The following is an 18,836-nucleotide window of genomic DNA, read 5'->3' on the forward strand; positions in this document are numbered from 1 at the left end:
AACCGAGAGTGAACCTCACTAATCTACCTTTGCAAAAGCACTTCAGCAAAGACCAGTAAATGTACAGAAGATATACAAACGCACCCTATTAAAGTTGACAGTCTTGCTATAATATATATCTCTTCATGCGTTAACGTTGTCCAGTTACAAGAATGATAAGTCTCCTGATAAATTAACTTTTTTGATGGCCCAGAGATTATCTACTAACGAGAGAGAACCTGAACGCAGGGGAATGAACTGGATACCAGTGAGCAAGCCACAACCTTTTCATAAACAAAATTGTGCCCCTTTATATAATTAGCTTACCAATACATTGAGGTGTTGCATCAGACCACGTTCCATTTGATAAACACACAGATGCTGAATTGCCGACAAGATTAAACCCAGTGTTGCAAGTGAATCTCCGCACGGTGAATAATTCAGTATCACCAGCTGATATAGCTCCGTTCGTGGGCGAATTAATGGGAGGGCACACAACTCCTACAAGGAACACAGAAAAAAATGAAGCATTGCAGTACTAATCACATTAGAGAGTCCATTGAGCTGTAGTAAGCTACTAAGCCACATGCAGTTCTTCAAGAGCACTCTATTAAAGGGCAAGTGGATCGATTTTTGGAGAAGGGTCCAAAAGGAAGACAATCAATTTTGATATCGGTGCAAATGGTTTCTCTCCCACTTCTCTACCATACGCCAAACTTGCCAAATCGAATATTTAATGCTCACGTTTGTCATCGCGACCAGCGCACTGATGACAGAATGTGGCAATTTTAAATTGGTTTATTGTACTAGTGAAGTGAAAGAAGGGCTGTGTTTAATGCTGCTAGTGCTGTGAACTGTTTGTTAGCAGTCCTCTACATGGTGTACGGGGCCGTGACACCGACAGGAGAAAGCTGGAGCGTGGAGACATCAGCAGACAAGCGAAAATAGTGACGAAGAAATGTGGAAATCTTAGCTGGGACAAATCAGACGTTTAGCATTTACCCCAAACCAAGGATCATGCCGTTTGCTCTTTCGTCTTTCTGAAGATGGATGTGATGCTTCCTGGCGACTCTCTTATCTCCCGTAACATCGTTTGAAGCGAGGTGAGATCACGGTTGATGGTGATTAACGAATGAAATGATATCGTAGTCTTGAAAGTTTGCTTAAAATGTCTCTGGAGAGACGGCAAATACCAAGCATTCAATCCAAGAAGAACTATTTCCTAGGCACAGTCAGCCTAGGGAAATGCAGGAGAAGGCCTAAACCAGTTCATGACACAAGCAGCATTGAACACAGCAAGTATTTCACATCCGGAATACAGTAAGACAATTGAAAATGACAAAATTCTGCAGTGATGCACCTTCTCCATGGCGGAGCTAAGCCGATAGTACGTCCTCACTGTGTTGGTCGGTATTGCAACGTGAGCATACAATTGGCGATTTGACAAGTTTGACTTATCGCTTGGAAGGGAGAGATATTCCATTCGAACCAATATCAAATAGTCTTTCTTCTGGACACGATATGGGCGGGGACACAATTTCCCGGTTATCCTCCGTTCTATGGTGAACATACCTCATGAACTGCAGACAGCAGAGTTAGGCCTTGTCACTCATGCGAGTGCAGAACGACAGTTTATGATTCAAGATCTCTTTCATGAGAAGAAACACTACGGAGAGCAATGTTACATGTACTAAGTAATCTCGAAACTGGTTGGTGAGACTCTACATACTGGTCTCCGAATTTTCACTTTTAAAATAACCTAATTTCAAATGATTTACCCATGTATTAAATCTGAAGAACACAGCGAGCACTGCAAGCCTTTCACTAGTATTTCGGGAAGCTAACTACGCCGCTCTACAGAAAAGTACATGTTTAGGGTATTCTCTATCTGCAACAAATAAGAATGACGAGTTTGACCAACAAAGCCAAGTATTAGTTAGCCCACGCATGCACGTGTTTTGTCACAGGTTCGTCACGCGGCACATGAATAAAAAATATTTTTTTCCGAAAATGGTGGATGAAAAAATAAATCTGGCGGGGCCAATTTGCCCTGCCTCGTGTCAGCAAAGCAACTTCCTTGTCAACAATTTCTGTCATCCAGTTAGTCAAAGTGACTCAAGGTTGTGTTTTCTCCGATTTCTCCTTTATCTCTCCGCCAAGCTGTACAAGAGGATCAGTTGTGCTAGTCTGCGTAAACAAGCGCTGACCCGTGGGAGCTGGAAACGCTTGAAAATTCACAACTTCAAACAGCGATCGATCCCGCTTGGTTGAAATATTTATTTGTTGTGTGGGCAGATAGAGTAGATCATGGTCGCAGTAGTGAATTTCCTGGAATCCATGAGGCCAAGCAAGAACTACTCGAAGCATAGGACCAGGTATTTAGGCCACGACATGGCGAGTGGCGTTGACGCCAACTCAGAAATGGCTGTGATTACCTGTCTAGCCAAAGATGTAGACAAGGAGCAGAGGCATTGACATGGACAACGTACGATAGTGGTTTGCAACATGCTACTACTGCTGGAGCGACGTTGAGTGCAGGGACGATCGTTGATCGTCTACGTATCAGGTGTGGTTGTCCAATGCTTGTGGCCTTTGATGTGGATATGAAGATGTTATGCCCACTGTGCGTTCGTTATGCACCACATCTGCTGTGCACGGGGCATTACCCTATCTCAGGGAGAAATCATCAACCCAGTCATTCTGGGTAAAACTATTCCTCATAGCTGTGCAGGCCGTCACAAGAACCAGTACGCTGCACTAAACAAGGTGCTTATGTTCGTGTGTTTGATGTCAATGGAATGAGTTCAACTGAAAGAAAGGGTTCCGCAGGTCTTCGACAACCTCAGCAAGGTGGTCGGCCAAGCAACCGTGGTGACGGTACTTGGCATAGAAGTCAACCCCTGGAGCAGGTGATGCGGCTACCTGACCAGAAGTTATTGCCTTTCTAGCGGCTTTGAGTGAGTAGTCCACGCGCACTAGCAACACAACGCGAAAACTGCTGTCGCTGATCGGAACCTTGTCCTTGCCGCAAAGGTGGTTCCTCCTGGCAGGACCTTCGTCCGTCAACTCCTGTATCTTAGCTGGACAACTCTGTCTCTTCAGTCAGTAGTCAACATCGACACAGAAGCTCACTTAGACATCAAATGGTCGCGCTCCTTTGCCGCAAACTGGAATGGCCAATCCTTCTTCTACGATGTCGAGTGTTCAAATTCTCCTGACCTTGAGCTATTCACGGATGCCTCTGATGTTGGCTTCTGCGGTTTCTATCATGGACAATCGTTTTTGGGGCAATGGGCCGCTGAGATGCAGCATGAACCTATTGTGATTACTGGTTTCCGAGAACTGGCTTCAACAGCCAACCAATGCCTGGTGCCAACTCCTCCGCTGAAGTCGCCGCTCTGATTGCTGCCAGCAATGATCTCATGAGCGACTCAGACCTTTAAGCCCCGTTCTTGCGCACACATAATCTGATGTACCCAGTTTCGGCTATGGCCTAGTTCCGGTCCCTGACCGCTACTGCCGGCAGCTCACGGCCACTGTTTGTGTTCGTCGACGGCAGCTACTTCTCCCGAGTTTGCTCGACTAATATCCTCAACTGCAACCGGGTGAGCTCCCATTCTGTGCGCATTGGCGGGGCCACACTCATGGCTCAACGGAGTACAAGTGCCTGTGAAGAAGCCAAATGACGTGCAGGCTGCTAGCGAAGTGCAGCATCCGATCACTATGTCAGGCGTGCAGCCGGTATGCCCTCTGTGCAATGGCTAGCAGCAAAGACTGGAACAGCCCACGCCCATGTGTTGAGAACAGAAGTGAGGTACATTTGTAGTGGTGTACAGTGTCGTGCCGTCCGCTATTTGTGCAGTCCTTGTGCCGGTGTGGCTCTGTGGGTATCACTTAGGGGTTTGGCATGGTTACTTGTAGGAAGTTATGCTAATGGGCGATGCCGTGATAAATGCTTGGTCGTGAACACCCTTTTTTTGGGAGGGTCAAATGCATTTGCCTCTCAGTGTTGTGCTGTACTGTCTCAAAGTTGTGACACCTGTATTTTGTTGTGTGGTTGACCCGACGGTTTGAGGCATGGATGGTCAACTGTGTATGTTGTATCGGTGTGTTCCCGTTTGAAGTTGCCGGGCCACCATGTGGTTGACCCGCCGGTTTGAGGCATGGGTGGTCAACTGTGTCTGTTGTATCGGTGTGTTCCCGTTTGAAGTTGCCGGGCCACCATGTGGTTGACCCTCCGGTTTGAGGCATGGGTGGTCAACAGTGTCTGTTGTATCGGTGTGTTCCCGTTTAAAGTTGCCGGGCCACCATGTGGTTGACCCGCCGGTTTGAGGCATGGGTGGTCAACTGTGTCTGTTGTATTGGTGTGTTCCCGTTTGAAGTTGCCGGGCCACCATGTGGTTGACCCGCCGGTTTGAGGCATGGGTGGTCAACTGTGTATGTTGTATCGGTGTGTTCCCGTTTGAAGTTGCCGGGCCGCCATGTGGTTGACCCGCCGGTTTTGAGGCATGGGTGGTCAACGTGTCTGTTGTATTGGTGTGTTCCCGTTTGAAGTTGCCGGGCCACCATGTGGTTGACCCGCCGGTTTGAGGCATGGGTGGTCAACCGTGTCTGTTGTATAGGTGTGTTCCCGTTTGAAGTTGCCGGGCCAACATGTGGTTGACCCACCGGTTTGAGGCATGGTTGGTCAATCGTGTATGTTTATCATTGAAGTTGCAATACGTACATTGCTGTGACTCGCCCGATTGCTGTTGCCGGGCACCTACACATTTATTTGCCTACTTGTGAAGAGATATCTCTTCTGGTTTATTGCATTATTCTTGGCTCAGCGTTATCCACGGTGTCGCTTGATGCAAAGTCTCGTAAATATTTATCAGTCAAAATTGAAAGAAAAACTACTATGGCAAACCCCATTTCCTTGTATTCTATCTGCTTGGTGTACATGTGTCCACGTTTTGTACGTTTGGCACGCACATGTGTGTGTGTGTATGTGAGAGCGTGTCTGGATAAATGTGCATATTGATGTTTTGTTTGTTTTAAGTTTTATTGTGTGTATGCGTGCATGCATGTGGGTTAAGTGTGAATTAAGAGGTCGGAAGGAGTGTTGAACGTGTCTCAGTTCGGACGAAGGCTGCATCAGACCTCTGAGGTTAGACCACAATTGGACTACAGCGAATGACCCTTGTTTGTTATGGTGATGATTACCTTAAATGAATTCGTTTTTTAATCTAATTCAGCGCCCTTAGCTTATGATTATCTAGAGTAGATTCAAACACATCATGTAACTTACTTTGGCAGGTGGGTGGTGACGACGACCATAAACCATTCAGAAGACAGTTTGTCGCTGATTGACCAGAGAGAATAAATCCAACGCTGCATGTGTAGGTTGCTGTTGATTCGAAATCAGTTCTTGCCGTAACCACACGACCATTTGTTGGGTTTGTCAATGGGCCGCAGTTGACTCCTACACGAATAAGGAAACGAAAACACAGTTTTTGCTCACCTTCCCCCCTATGTTTTCATCTAACTAAGAACCTTGCAAGTTGGAATGCTGTTGGAGTGTGTGATGAAGCTGATAGCCAGTTAGTTGTAGAACGTCAGTGCTATCGGTCAGGTGTGTGCAATGTTATCTTATGAGCTGATTGTCAAGCAGCTGGTGGTGATAGTGGACATGATAGCGTAACTTAAGAGAGTCCCAGGAATGGGAGGGGACATGATACTTCCCTGTGTTCTATGTTACTGGGGTCCATCTTGACCGCGCCCGAATTTTCCGTAATAAAAGTGAAATCCATCATGAACCTCTAATCCTGACTACTTATTTATCCCGGTTATTGTGTTGTTGAGGAATACATGAATTTTCAGGTATACCCACTTATGCGAATTTTCAGGGAGATATGATGCTGCAAAGTAATAATATTTCAGAAATCATACCCCTGGGGCCCGTTTAGACCCCACAAATGGAATGAGGGTTATACTTATCTTACTTAAGGCTATGATCGTTTGGTCCGATCCGGATCCAGATCCAGATCTCAGATCCGTCGGATCCTTCAGAATCAACCGATCACTTTTTTGGGGACCTTGGTTGGACCTTGGTTGTTGCCATGTTAACAAAGTAAAACAGTGCGCTGACAGGTTACCCAAAAAGGGTGAAAGTCGTACTGATCGCGCATGATGTACGAAAGGACAACAAGAGTCATTTATGGCCGCTGTGTCGTACTCATCGTACTTCCACCCTCGTGGTGCTCCACCTGCTCCTCGTGCAGCTCCATTCCATGCCGTAATAATATCTTGCCTTTTGTCATCTGCATCTGGTTCGTTATTCTTTTTGCTTCCATGTTATTTTCCCTGGTCTTGTGCGAGCTGCGCAAGTATGGATCGCGCAGACGAAGTTCGTCGTCGGAGAATTCGGATTATTGTTGGTCTTGTGGCAACTGTGGTCGCCAGCCTCTTGCAAGGTGATGACATGCCTGCCAGCATTAACGACGAGATTTGTGTCTTGTCCCAAGAGCCTGGCATTCCTGAGCTTCGCCGACTTCGTGGATTGCAGCCGGGTGCTTCCGTACCACGACAGATGAACTATCTTGAAGCAGTAGTGCCAATGCAGAGTGACCTCGACTCCTGCCGTCATTTTCGACTGCAAAGAGCAACAGTGGATATTGTTTGTGGAAAACTTGCACAATATGTGCACATGGCGGTGGAGAGCAATTGTGGTCGTGCACCTGTACCGATAAGAAAGCAGCTGCTTATCACACTATGGTGGCTCTGGAGCAAAAGTACGATGCGGGAGTTGGCATACAAGTGGAGGATATCGAGGTCCACAGCATGGGTGACTGTTCGGCGGGTATGCTCCGCCCTACAGGACATGGCGACATTGTTAATCTGTTTGCCCAAGGGAACCAGCATTGATTAGGTACAAGCAGAATTTCATGCTGCACAACATATTCACGGTGTAATGGGTCCCATCGATGCATGCCACATACCCATCATAGCACCCAAAGAGGCTCCAGATACCTACCTGAATCGGAAACGGTTCCAATCTCTCGTATTGCTGTGACAGGAACCTGATGTTTACTGGCATGTACTTGGTCCGGCTCATCGCAATTGTCGCTTATCTCCCACGCACCTTTTGACGGGTAAAACCCAGTCCGATCACGATATCTAACTTACTTTTGCTTGGGAGGTTGTGATGGCAAGATCAAAGGAGGCACCAAAGAAAAATGATCGCGACTAGCACTTTGATTCGCGATGTGTTCGACTTTTTTGAGAAGTGAGAATCTGGCCATTCACTATCTGTGTTGCCAAAAGCCAAGCGCGCAGCGACCCGAAGACCGGAACTGTGGCAGGGGCAACTGACATCCTGGAGAGCGTGACAGGCACGCGTGCACGGCAGAGGAGTACGAGCCGCATGAGCGTCATGCTGTAGAAGAAAGGTGTTTTTGATGCGATGCCCCCGGCCGACGGTTGTTGTTCCTTGCTTGGTGGACCTAGCAGCAGCGTTACAAGAGTCGTGGTCAGCGTATTCAGCGGAGCGTATGACAGCTGTCTGGAGAGGCCTGTATGCCTCGAAGGCTTTGTTGAACACGCTGTGGAGACACACAGGTCACACTGCCCACGGTTCCTTCAAGCACCGAAGTGACAGCCACAGCTGTTCCTTTCCCATTGCTGCCATACGACAGCCTGAGTGAGAAAGCAAGAGATACTCCGTCTACGCCAGCAGCTAGACACCAGCAAATGTCAGCTCATGTTACATGTAACGGCGCGGCAGCTCGAGTGATGCAGAGTTGAATGAACTCTGGACCTGTAAGAGTGTGAGTGCAAGAACGCGCTCCTTCGCGGATTTATTTCGTGCATTTTGCTTACCTTGCTTCCTTTCTTCGACTCGCTTCACCTGATTCCATTGCTGAATTTTGTTTCTTGTGGCGGAGAGTATTCCTGTATCATGCTTCCTCACTATGCCTACTGGAAATTTCACAGAGCGGTAAAAAAACTCCTGTTCTTAGTGGCGATAGATAAGCGACAATTGCGATGAGCCGGACCAAGTACTGCGGATGGCCGGGGTCCGTCCACGCTAAACGTGTTTTTGACAACCATCCGCTTAAACAACTTGCCACAGCCGATGTTAACCAGTTCTTCCCTGGTGAGTCATTTATTGTCGGAGATTCGGCATATCCTTCGTTGTCATGGGTAATGACTCCTTTCAGAGACGACGGCCATCTCACAGCAGCTCCAACAAACTATGACTACAAGAATTCATAGACCCGGATGTGCATCGAGCGAGCATTTGCACTCCTGAAGGGGAGGTGAGGAGAGCTTAACCCTTTAAGAGCCGCCCCATACTTGAATGCGTCGTAAACGACGCATTCAAATGATAAACTTCAAAAGATCGTAACTCAGTCCAATCTCCAAACTCAGTCCAAGAACGGCGGGGGAGGCTTCCGTGCACTCACGGTCTTTTGTTGCTGTCCATGTACGCTTTACAAACTTTCATCAGGCATTTCCACCTATTTTCGCACTGTTCAGTGGTGGGTAGCAACACTTCATCCGGAAACGCACGTGCAATCCTTTCTGCAATCCTCATCCACACACTTCTTTTACGCCAATTTACATCTTGAAATAGATGGTCATTGTCCGATCTTGCTGCTATTAACCCTTTATTGCCTGGCCCAAACATTGATCGAACACCCAAGTCTGTGGACAGCAACTGTTTCGCTCCGTTAGAGCTCATCAGCACAGCTCATAGGACCGAAGCGCAGCTCTTCGCAATGAAAAACGTTTCCGTGAAGCAAAGCATTTTTTATAAAGAGCTGCAAACCCCGCCAAGAGTGCTCGAAATGTTCCAAGAGCAGTGAGCGCGACCAACACTCGATGGGGTAGGCATTTGGAAATTATCGTAACTTGGTCAAATCTCAGTCTTTCGGAGAGATCGAAATATGTAGGTCGAAGAGGAAACTCTCAGCTGTCGCCTTGTTTAACTTTTCATCCTATGCCAGTACAGTATATCAGACCTTCTTGAGTAAGGGTGGGTTCTTATATTCTCTAGCTTCTAGGAGAAGAAGAAAAGAAAAGTTGAAGAAACTGGTATAATTCAAGAACGGGTCTCGAAGAATTCGGAGATATTTTGCACATGTCAAGCAATATGAAGCGCCAAAGCGGCCGAGATCTTGAGTTATGAATGTATTTATGCACATGTGCGTATGCGAAAAGGGAAATGCGTACACTCATGATCAACACGTGGCTTTTAGCCGTAGTTTGCATGCGCTGATCCCAAACCGCGGGAATCTCCAAGTTTCAACCACCTCTAAGGCTTGGAGAGCTTGGAGAGCTTCGGAGAGCCTCTCAAAAGTCGGAGAGGATATAAGAACTGCTTTCGGACTTTTCGGAGAGTCTCCAACTTTTCAGAGAGGATTTAAGAACGCACCCTTAGATGGCAATCTAGTTTCGTACACTTACGGTCACAACTGGGTGTTGGAGATGACCACATTCCACTTCGAGTACATGTTGCGGAAGAAGATCCGTTGAGGTTGTACCCAGCAGAGCATGTGTATAAAGCAGTGGAGTCAAAGGTATTGCCACTCATGAACACCAGTCCATTGACAGGGTCTCCTAATGACACGCAATTGCTTGCTGCTACATTTTTGTGTTGAAACAGTGAACACATGAAACGGTAAAGGATCAGCTGTTGAAGAATAAAAATGTGTAAATCAGACCTGCTTGAAAATTTATGTCAAAAACCTCCACTGTGCTGAAATTATTCCTTCTTGTCTAGGTCAAAATGTCTCACATGCATCCTAAGTGACCTGGTATTGAAACCGAGATCTTTGCCGGTCTACAAATTTGGACTTTTATAGTTGGATAGAGGCGCTGTCCTGATACCGGTAGTTTCAATGGCCAGCACCGTAGACGATCTACTCCCAATAATCATGTTCATCTTCCTCTTGAACTTGAAGTTTAGTCAATATTTTAGTCAATACCAAATCAAGACTATTTTATTGTTTGTTATGGAAACAGGAAACAAGGGTCCCATTCTCACCGGACGAAAGTAAAAAATATTCAAACTCTCTCACCAGACCACATTACGTCTGTCCATGTTCCAGCTGATGTACAGTTGATATTGCCACTACCACTATGTCCAGTGTTACATTGTACAACCACACTGTCATTTGTTCTTTGAAACTCGGGTATTGAGCCAATAATAAAAGTAGAAAGGAAAAGGACATTATGGAATCGAGTTAAGAGCAACTCAGTGTCTCAGTTCTCTGTCAGTTTTGTGCCTAGTTGTTGCACTTTCTGACTGTATATAGTATCTAGTTACAGTGGTGGAGAGTTGCTCTTAACTCGATTCCATAATGTCCTTTTCCTTTCTACTTTTATTCTCTTGTTAGTTTGGGAACTTTTGGAAACAGAAAACAAGGGTCCCATTCACACCGGACGAAAGTAAAAAAATTCAAACTCTCTCACCAGAGCACATTACGTCTGTCCATGTTCCTGCTGATGTACAGTTGATATTGCCACTCCCACTATGTCCAGTGTTACATTGTACAACCACACTGTCACCAAACGCGTAGGATTTTGTTGGGTTAGCTATTACAACAGCATTTGTGATGTTGGGTGGGCTAGGGCATGTTCGACCTGCGAAACACCAACAGCATAACAGAAAAAGAGAAAAAAATTCACGGTTCGCGTCAGACTCGGTTCATCTATATAGCGGCCGAGTTTTCCGCATCCGTAGGAACGCCACCACCCTTCAAGGATCAAGGCGCAGATGCAGCTCCTAAAGCGGTGGGAGATGAGTAGATCAGCTCCATAACAGTAACTTAGCATCACTGAATGTTTGGAAATATGTATCTAATATTGACTGAGTACGAGGTCAATATAGGAAATAAAAGCCGAGTAAAAGACCGAGGCGAAGCCGAGGTCTTTTACGAGGTTTTTATGTCCTATACTGACCAAGTACGAAGTCAATATTAGATTTATCACGACAAACAGTCCGTATTTCAAATTCCAGAACGATAACCTCATGAATCCCGGTTTTATGATTGCACAACCGTTGCACCACGGCCTACTCATGCAGTGAAACTGCTGCACTAGGCACCGTTCAACTGCGCAACCCCTAAGGAGTCAAATATAAGCGGTCAATATAGCCCTAAGGAGTGAAATATGCAGGAATATTTGACTGCTTAGGTATGGCAAAAATCTATGTGAGTCAATACTAAGGGAGTGATAAAGTGTGTTATTACTTCAGAAGTACAAAGCGATGGAGGCTGCATATATAGAAGGTCCTGCAATAAAACGTCGTATTTATAGTAATGCAAAGGTTTTACAAATGGTATCGGTCAGGCAGTGATAGTATAATTATATTAGACGTACGTGCACAAGTCACACTAGTCAATGACCAGGTTTTGTCTGCTTGACACACGGTGACTCCAGTAGTTCCAACGAGTTCAAATCCAGCGTCACAGCCGAACACAAGTATTGACCCAAGTGTCTTAACTCCGGTTGTGAGGAAGCCATTGTTTGGAGTAGCTGGAATACTGTTACAAGTTATCTCTGTTGAGAAATGGAAAGCAGTGAAATCATTGGAAATGTTTGTTTTGCACTGTACGCTGTAGCATTTCCTTCACTTTTGAACCACAGATGATAGTTTGTCTTCACATTATGTTCTTGAAGCAATGAGCTACATCTACAGCGGTAGGATTCTAAGTGCCCGGTCCCACATGCAATGGCGGATCCGCTGTTGCCACAAGGTTTTGTGGGAGTGGTGTCGCACCTCTCCTGCGATAAAATGTTCGCGTGGTCACACATGATCATGCGTGCACGGCGAATCAAGTGAGCGCGCCTAACTGACATCCAAACAATTCACTGCAGCTCTCCTGCAACTCAAGCATGCTTTTATTTTCAAGTACAATTACGCGCGTACGTGTACTGATGACGTACAGACTCAGTACTGTGTCAGTGCACAGAACTGTTTCGTACTTTGTGGACACATCAACGCAGCACTGATGCACTGATGATGCACACACTAGGTGTTGGAAAGACCATTGTTTTTGTTGAGTATCAAGCATTAGCTACATGTCGTGGGTTCAGTATTGTTGACTTTGAGTCTTTGTTCTGTATAACCTGAAAGAATGGATTTTCAGTTGGGTAGAGGTCGATTGGCAAGACATTGTCGACAGGCAATGGAGACCACAGCAACATTTTTGTTCCTGAATACTAGCACGAACTTGTTGAGCAGCACGTCGACGATAACTGCTCCAGATACTAGTATTGGTCTTCCCAGTCCTTCATGTACCTCATCCTTTCATAACAGGGTCCCCTTGCATGGTGTTACATGATGGCCAGGCTTGGCTGCTCACGGATCCGGGATTTGGTCTTTCGCTGACGCCGCAATCGTCAGTTTCAGCTTCACCTTCTCGGCTATGCAAGTATACCGCTCTGTATTTCTCTTCATTCGTTTGCCAAAACGAGTTTTGACTTCAACATACACGTACATGTACAAATGTAGCATTAGCGGCTCTTACTCAAGTCAAGTGTCCACTTCAAGATCAAATTAAATACGAAAACACAAACATCACTATGTCGGAGTGTTGCAGGAGCTGAACTTCCGCACGAGAGTATATGCTCCTAATATTGTGGAGTAACGGAGTTGAACTTTCCGCCACGACGGAAGTTCCGCTACTCGCAGTTTCCATGGTGATACACGTTGTTGTGACACCGCTGCAGGGGATCCGCAAGTCTCAAGTGCATGTGACACCGGGCCATAAGACTCTTTTGATATTATGTACACAGGCATGTGCAGCCTGCATTGTCTGTGCTGGTCGATCATTCTCTCTTTTTAGTCCAACATGATTTTCACACAGAAGCACGGGTCATGGTATGACTGCAGTAAATTATCTAATCTTCAATATTAGGTTTCTTGTTTCTCTGCCAGCTTTCTTTTACTCATGATCAAATGTATGATATTGCCAAATGTTCTAAACAATTATTTTTGCCAAGAAAGAAGCCTACTGTCATGACAACAAAAATCACGGGTCGCGTGAGATTCGGCTGGAAGCCGAGTTTTCCCCATCCGCAAGAACGCCACCAAACTCTTGGATCAAGGAGCAAATGCACGTCCTAAGGTGTTGGGAGGTGAGTAGATCAGACAGACCACAAAGTGGTGAAAGACTGAAAATCCAATTCACTACACCCATGTTTCCCTCGTGCCAGGGCTCGAGTTTCCATTTAACTGTGGGTCGCAGCACGGCTGGAAAAGAAATCCTGGAAAAAATCCTACCGCTTCCAAGCAGAACTTGAACATGGTACCCTCAGTTTCTCAAGCACAATCTTAGACCATCCCACTAAGCTTCTCATGACAGACGCAAGGGAAAGAGAACAAACACTGCATTAAATGTCGTGCTTACCATTGCATGTTGGAGGTGACACGGACCATTTTCCATTAGTTTGACAAGCGGTAGATTTGGCACCTTGAAGTTCATAGCCTGGGCTGCATGAGTATTCTCGTATACTAAAGAACACATTATCTCCTTTGGATATATTGCCATTCATTGGAGGGGTGAGAGGGGCCAAGCATCTTATTTCTGAAGGAAAAAAAACAGTCAAATGATTGTTTATAATTATTGTTCAGTATTGTAATACACAGACTACTAGGATCTTAGGCAGTTCTTAGATTGTACAGTTGCACGAGGCTAAATACGTTTTGCATGAGCTCCTTTGCCCCGTACAAGCAACTACACATTCTCGTATTCACACACTCCTGTACACATCTGCATACCCATCTGCACACCACTGTACACAACACACATTCATATGCTCCCCCCCCCCCCCTGATCTTTGCCCTGGAGACCTTCCGGTATGTTTTCTGCACTGCTGACCTATATCTTCGCGTTCACCCTGTGCCCTTCAATCTTCCCCTCTCATGAGTAATTGCTGTGTTGCACTGCAAGCATTTCTTCTCTCACACTATCCCCTTTTTTGGTAAGATCAGATACACTCTAGTCTCTTCTTGTGATGTTTACCCTCTTAGTCTAGTCTTGCTCATCCACTCTCCCGGCATAGTCTCCCAATGGTAAGTATCCAGTCGTCCTTAAATCATATAAGTAGGCCTTCCCTAAGCCTCTTTTTATAATACCCCCCCCCCCCCACTCCGCCCCCTTCTAAATTTTCAGCACAAATATAAAAATATGAGTGTTCCCAACTTCTTAATCCTTGGTTTGTAATTGCGTGTGCACCGGTACGATGTCACAACCCTAACTCCATTGCTGCCCAAAGTTTGAACCATCCCAACCCTTATCACGTCACGACCTAAGTTGCCTCGGTAGCTATGGCAATGTATGGACGCCGAGCACGAATGTACCCAGGCCAGTGGATAATACTGGAAAGCGAGATCATGTGCGAAAGAGTGCGAGGTCAAATGGTTTAACTTAAGCGGGAAGGGGGGCGAGGGAGGTTGCTACCCTCAGTAGCCATTACACACACCAAATATTGCAAACAATTTAAGACGCAGAGATTGTTGCATTATTCAAAAGCCAAATGTTCCCGTTCACAATTTCATGGATCGATATAATGCGGTGAAAAAAAGGAGAAAGAGATATATGGCGAGAGCATAAAGGGCTCGGTAGCCTTGGCCCAATATTGGTAAACATTATTGGATACTTACGTGAACATGTTGGTGCTGTAGACCAAGTGAGATCTGATTGGCAAGTTATAGTGCTCATCCCCGAGAGTGCAAATCCTTCATTACAGCTGACAAAAGCAGTGCTGCCTCGAATAAGTGGTGCTCGACCAGGTTGGACATTGCCGTTAAAAATGGACGGAAGAGAATTGCAGTTTATGCCTAATGTGAGTATTGGAGAAAAGTAGAAGACCTTGTTGCACATAATTCATTGATAATATTTACCAAATTCCCCTACCAACATACCCGTATTGAATTCTGACATAGCCAGCAATCGCATATCATCACGGACATAGAAAATAAACATACTTTTGCGAATCGACCTTTTTTCAGCATAACCTTTCCACGAGGACGAAGCAAAGTTGGCCGAACGAAACCCAGAGGAAGAAAATCACCCTGTCCACTTCACCATTATGATACTGACATAGGTACGAGACGAAACAACTGAAAAATCAACAAGAAAACTGAACCCCCACTGACTTTGGTTTGAGAATTTTCTACTACCATCAAAATGTACAAGGAGCATTCAAAAATCAGAGACAGACCTTTGTTGCTCCTTACTCCTTTTTCAAGGAACAAAAGTCGACTGTCCACTTTCAACCCGGGAACAAGACATACTAGTAGTCCTTTTCAGGTGCTCCACGAGCGCAGGTAATGTTCACCAAGGGCCGCAGAGCAGGATTAATTCCAGAACACAGCTAAAATTCAAGGGAAGCTGCATGCTTGAGTACATGAATACCGTATTTACTGGTGTATAGTGAGCACCCTGAAATGTGAATTTTGAAGCTCAAATCCACAGTGTGCACTATACACCGAATACGAGAATCTAGTACAAAAGTGCCAGAGTTCAAGAGTTCAAGGGCGCACTATACGCAAAAAGCACTGTATCGTACGGAGCGAGTGCTCAGGTTCATCGATGTTCGAGAACATCCACGGAAAAAATAATGTTGTTTTTGTGTTCAAAGTTCGTAATTCCATCAATTTCATAGTCATAGTCTGACTTACCGGAAAATATTCTTTGACGAGATCAATTTCAGAACCAAATATCCCCGATTTGACTGCGTGTTAAACATCGAATAGAGCCATTTTGTGTGAACTTGTGGTTGAAGATTGGGGGTGTGCGTTATACAAAGGTGCGCGTTATACTCCGGCAAATACGCTACATGAGTACAGTCATGCAGGAAATAGTCAATTTCAGTGTTTCTGCTCCAAACAGCAACTAAATTTGACTACTCGAAGTAGCTACAAATACTACCTCAAAGAATCAAACAGCAACCATTTTCTTAATTTTTTCGGCAGAAGGCCTTCTCCTTGTGCTTGGCCAAGGCCAAAAATTACACATCGGTTGAGTACAATAATTACAGCTCCCAGATGTCCTCGATTGCTGGCCATGATTAAGGGGTCGTCGCAAAAGTTTTTTGTTGTCCCTGAAAGAACATGATTCATTTGTTGTTGGGAGGGGGGGGGGGGGGGAGTGGGTGCGAGCCAAAATCGCAAGTCGACAGACACTGTACATGTGGCATGTACATGCATGCGATTTTCGTTGTCCAGCATAGCAAGCTGTGTTCGTTTCAGAGGGAGGGGAGGGGGTCTGAGTACGAAATGAACGATGCTCGTTTCAGGGACGACAGAAACTTTTGCGACGACCACTAAGCTGACTATGAATACCATTGGAGACTGGAATGTTGCACAAATATTTGGAAACTTACTGGTACAAGTTGGTGCCGGTGCAGACCATTGGCCCGTGGAAAGGCAGATGGAATTTGTTTCGCCAACCAATTCATACCCTGAGTTGCAAGAATATGTCGATACACTAAATACTGAGATAGTTGATGTGTTGACACGCCCGTTGGTGGGATTTGCTAAAGGTCCTGAGCATTGTATTCCTGCATAAAGGAAAAAATTCTTCGTCATGTTGTGACAGCTTGGACAATCCACTTGTCCAGGCAAGAAGACAGCAATGCCTGTTCATCCTGGCAAAGTATAATAAAATATACCAACCAGACAACAAATTGCTTGGTTAAATTAATGTCAAAATGGGATTACAAATAAATATCTGACATGTGATGGATAAGACGTACCGGTTTTCATTTAGAAGAAAGGCATTCGATCTGACGAGCTTTCACCCCATGGCTCTGAAAAATACTGAACTTTGTTTTGGTCATCCATGTTTCAGCAGCATTTCTGCATACGGAGCATCTTTAGGGACAGTGTGCAAGCTAGGCAAAGGAACAGCTATATATACAGCCAGCTATACAGAGCAGGAATTGTGTGTATATGTGTCATGCTGGTCCACGTCTTGTAAATCACACTGAATAATAGGGCTAAACAATTAATTCTCTATGTGTAATGCAGCACGATGTGTTCTCTCCACTATCCACACTATTATGGCAACTTATTTGCGTGTCAACAATAGGAAAAAGAACTGGTGGTCCGGATCATTTTTTACAGTAGATATAATTACAATGCGTGTACGTTAGCTTCAAAACAGTGACCACCCTGCCTTCTAAGAGTAGGGCCTGACCTTCGAATCTCAAGTCGAACTGGAGTCTCCCTATCACATGCACTGGCGATAACTGACACGGAAGAGAGGACGCTGTCACCAACAGCTAGTCTCTCCCTGGCATACTTAGACCTCTTCTGGTTACTCCACAGCTGTTCTTTTGTGCGCCGGCGGGCCTGTCCACTATGCCCCATCCATCTTGCCATGATATTTTCGGCACAGCGGAGGTTGCATGCCTCGAACTGCCACCGATAGGCCTCGTGATACAACTACATTAACCTATGTGTTGCACTCGGCCGTATGCCCAATACAGACCTCACCTCATTGAAGTTAAGCAGTGGAATAGAATAAAAGTGAGTAAGCCAGAACTATGCAGATTAACTCACCAACACATTGAGGTGTGACATTAGACCAAGTTCCACCTGATAAACACACAGATGCTGAATTGCCGACGAGATTGAACCCAGTGTTACAAGTGAATCTTCGCAAGGTAAAAACCTCACTATTACCAGGTGATATGGCTCCGTTCGTGGGTGCATTAAGGATAGGGCACTCCACTCCTACAAGGAAAACAGGAGAAATTGAGAACTGGAGCTGGAGCGAGCAACTTAACCCAATGCTGTTCTTCACGAGCACTAAATTATGACATGCTAATAGAGCCTAGGTATCATTCAGGTAGGCACTAAAAAGTCCAATGACATTCCGAGTTTCAAGTATACGTGAAATACAGATAGCATCGTCTGCCATTGTCCCATTGTCGAAATGCAGATAGCATCGTCTGGCATTGTCGCTCATGCAGGTGCACAATGACCGTTTGTTATTCCACCTATTCTTGACGAGAGGAGATGAAATAGCAAGACGTTTTTAGCATTCACCATTTATAACTGGGAAGTTGACCCTTTGCATGCTGAGTACGAGTTAACTCGCGCTTTTGAAGTGTGCTGATCCACTACTTTCGAGTTAACTCGCAAATAAATTCGCGTGATACATCACAGTGCATAGATTAGTTTCTAAACTATCGTAACTCGGTCAAACATCACCGTATCGAAGATCAATAAACCATGTGAAAGGTCTTGCCCTCATCTTTGTGGAGGTATGAAGTTCTTCGCGATAGGATAAAGATAAACCGAGTGGCGACAAAATGAACACGGAAATCAGGGCCCAGAGGGAACGCGATTTTGTGGTGCAGGACTTTGCAGTTTTTGGAGCCTGCCAGGGTGGTTCCCTTTGGCACAATGCATGGATGATGGACATCAAATGAAGCGCTTGGATCCCAGCTTTGCAGCACAGTTTGAATCGTGAAATTCGGTTGAATTTGGACAAGAAGCCGAACAAGAGTGTGGAATAGAGTTGTTGTGCCGTTCAGAGGCACGGTGAAGTAGTTTTGAGAGGAGTTGGAAATGGCCCTGATGTGTCTATGGAGCGAGGAGCTGCCAGGATGGATTCGCTTGGTCCTGATCTTTCCAATGAGCCCAGGATGATGAAATCCATCAAGGTGGAGTGAAATAAGAATAGAATTCGTTCGAAGCTGTGAGCGCAAATCCACCCAAGAGAGTCAGTGTGGTGAAAAGCCAGTGGATTGGTGAAAAGGGGCTCAGGATGCAAAGAGTAAAGGCTACAAGCACCTCCAGAATGCTGTTACATAGCAGCAGAGTTCTTGAAGTCTCCTAGTAGCATTCATGA

At 45.5% G+C, this 18,836-nt stretch overlaps 1 protein-coding gene across 1 annotated transcript in view; it reads right to left on the bottom strand.

Annotated features, from left to right (window-relative positions):
* The window catches only part of LOC135819841 (sushi, von Willebrand factor type A, EGF and pentraxin domain-containing protein 1-like), a 278,765-nt gene that overhangs the window by 14,112 nt on the left and 245,817 nt on the right, over positions 1-18,836 (bottom strand). Inside the window, exons 23-31 of the mRNA XM_065333124.1 lie at positions 17,540-17,713; positions 16,360-16,536; positions 14,636-14,812; positions 13,380-13,556; positions 11,347-11,526; positions 10,438-10,608; positions 9,430-9,606; positions 5,270-5,443; positions 307-480 (exon numbers count right to left, since the gene is read on the bottom strand). Of these exons, the coding sequence (XP_065189196.1) occupies positions 307-480; positions 5,270-5,443; positions 9,430-9,606; positions 10,438-10,608; positions 11,347-11,526; positions 13,380-13,556; positions 14,636-14,812; positions 16,360-16,536; positions 17,540-17,713 (1,581 nt within the window). The remainder of the gene's footprint in view (positions 1-306; positions 481-5,269; positions 5,444-9,429; positions 9,607-10,437; positions 10,609-11,346; positions 11,527-13,379; positions 13,557-14,635; positions 14,813-16,359; positions 16,537-17,539; positions 17,714-18,836) is intronic.

This window comes from Sycon ciliatum, chromosome 6 (assembly GCF_964019385.1).
Source record: "Sycon ciliatum chromosome 6, ocSycCili1.1, whole genome shotgun sequence".
Taxonomy (NCBI): Eukaryota; Metazoa; Porifera; class Calcarea; order Leucosolenida; family Sycettidae; genus Sycon; species Sycon ciliatum.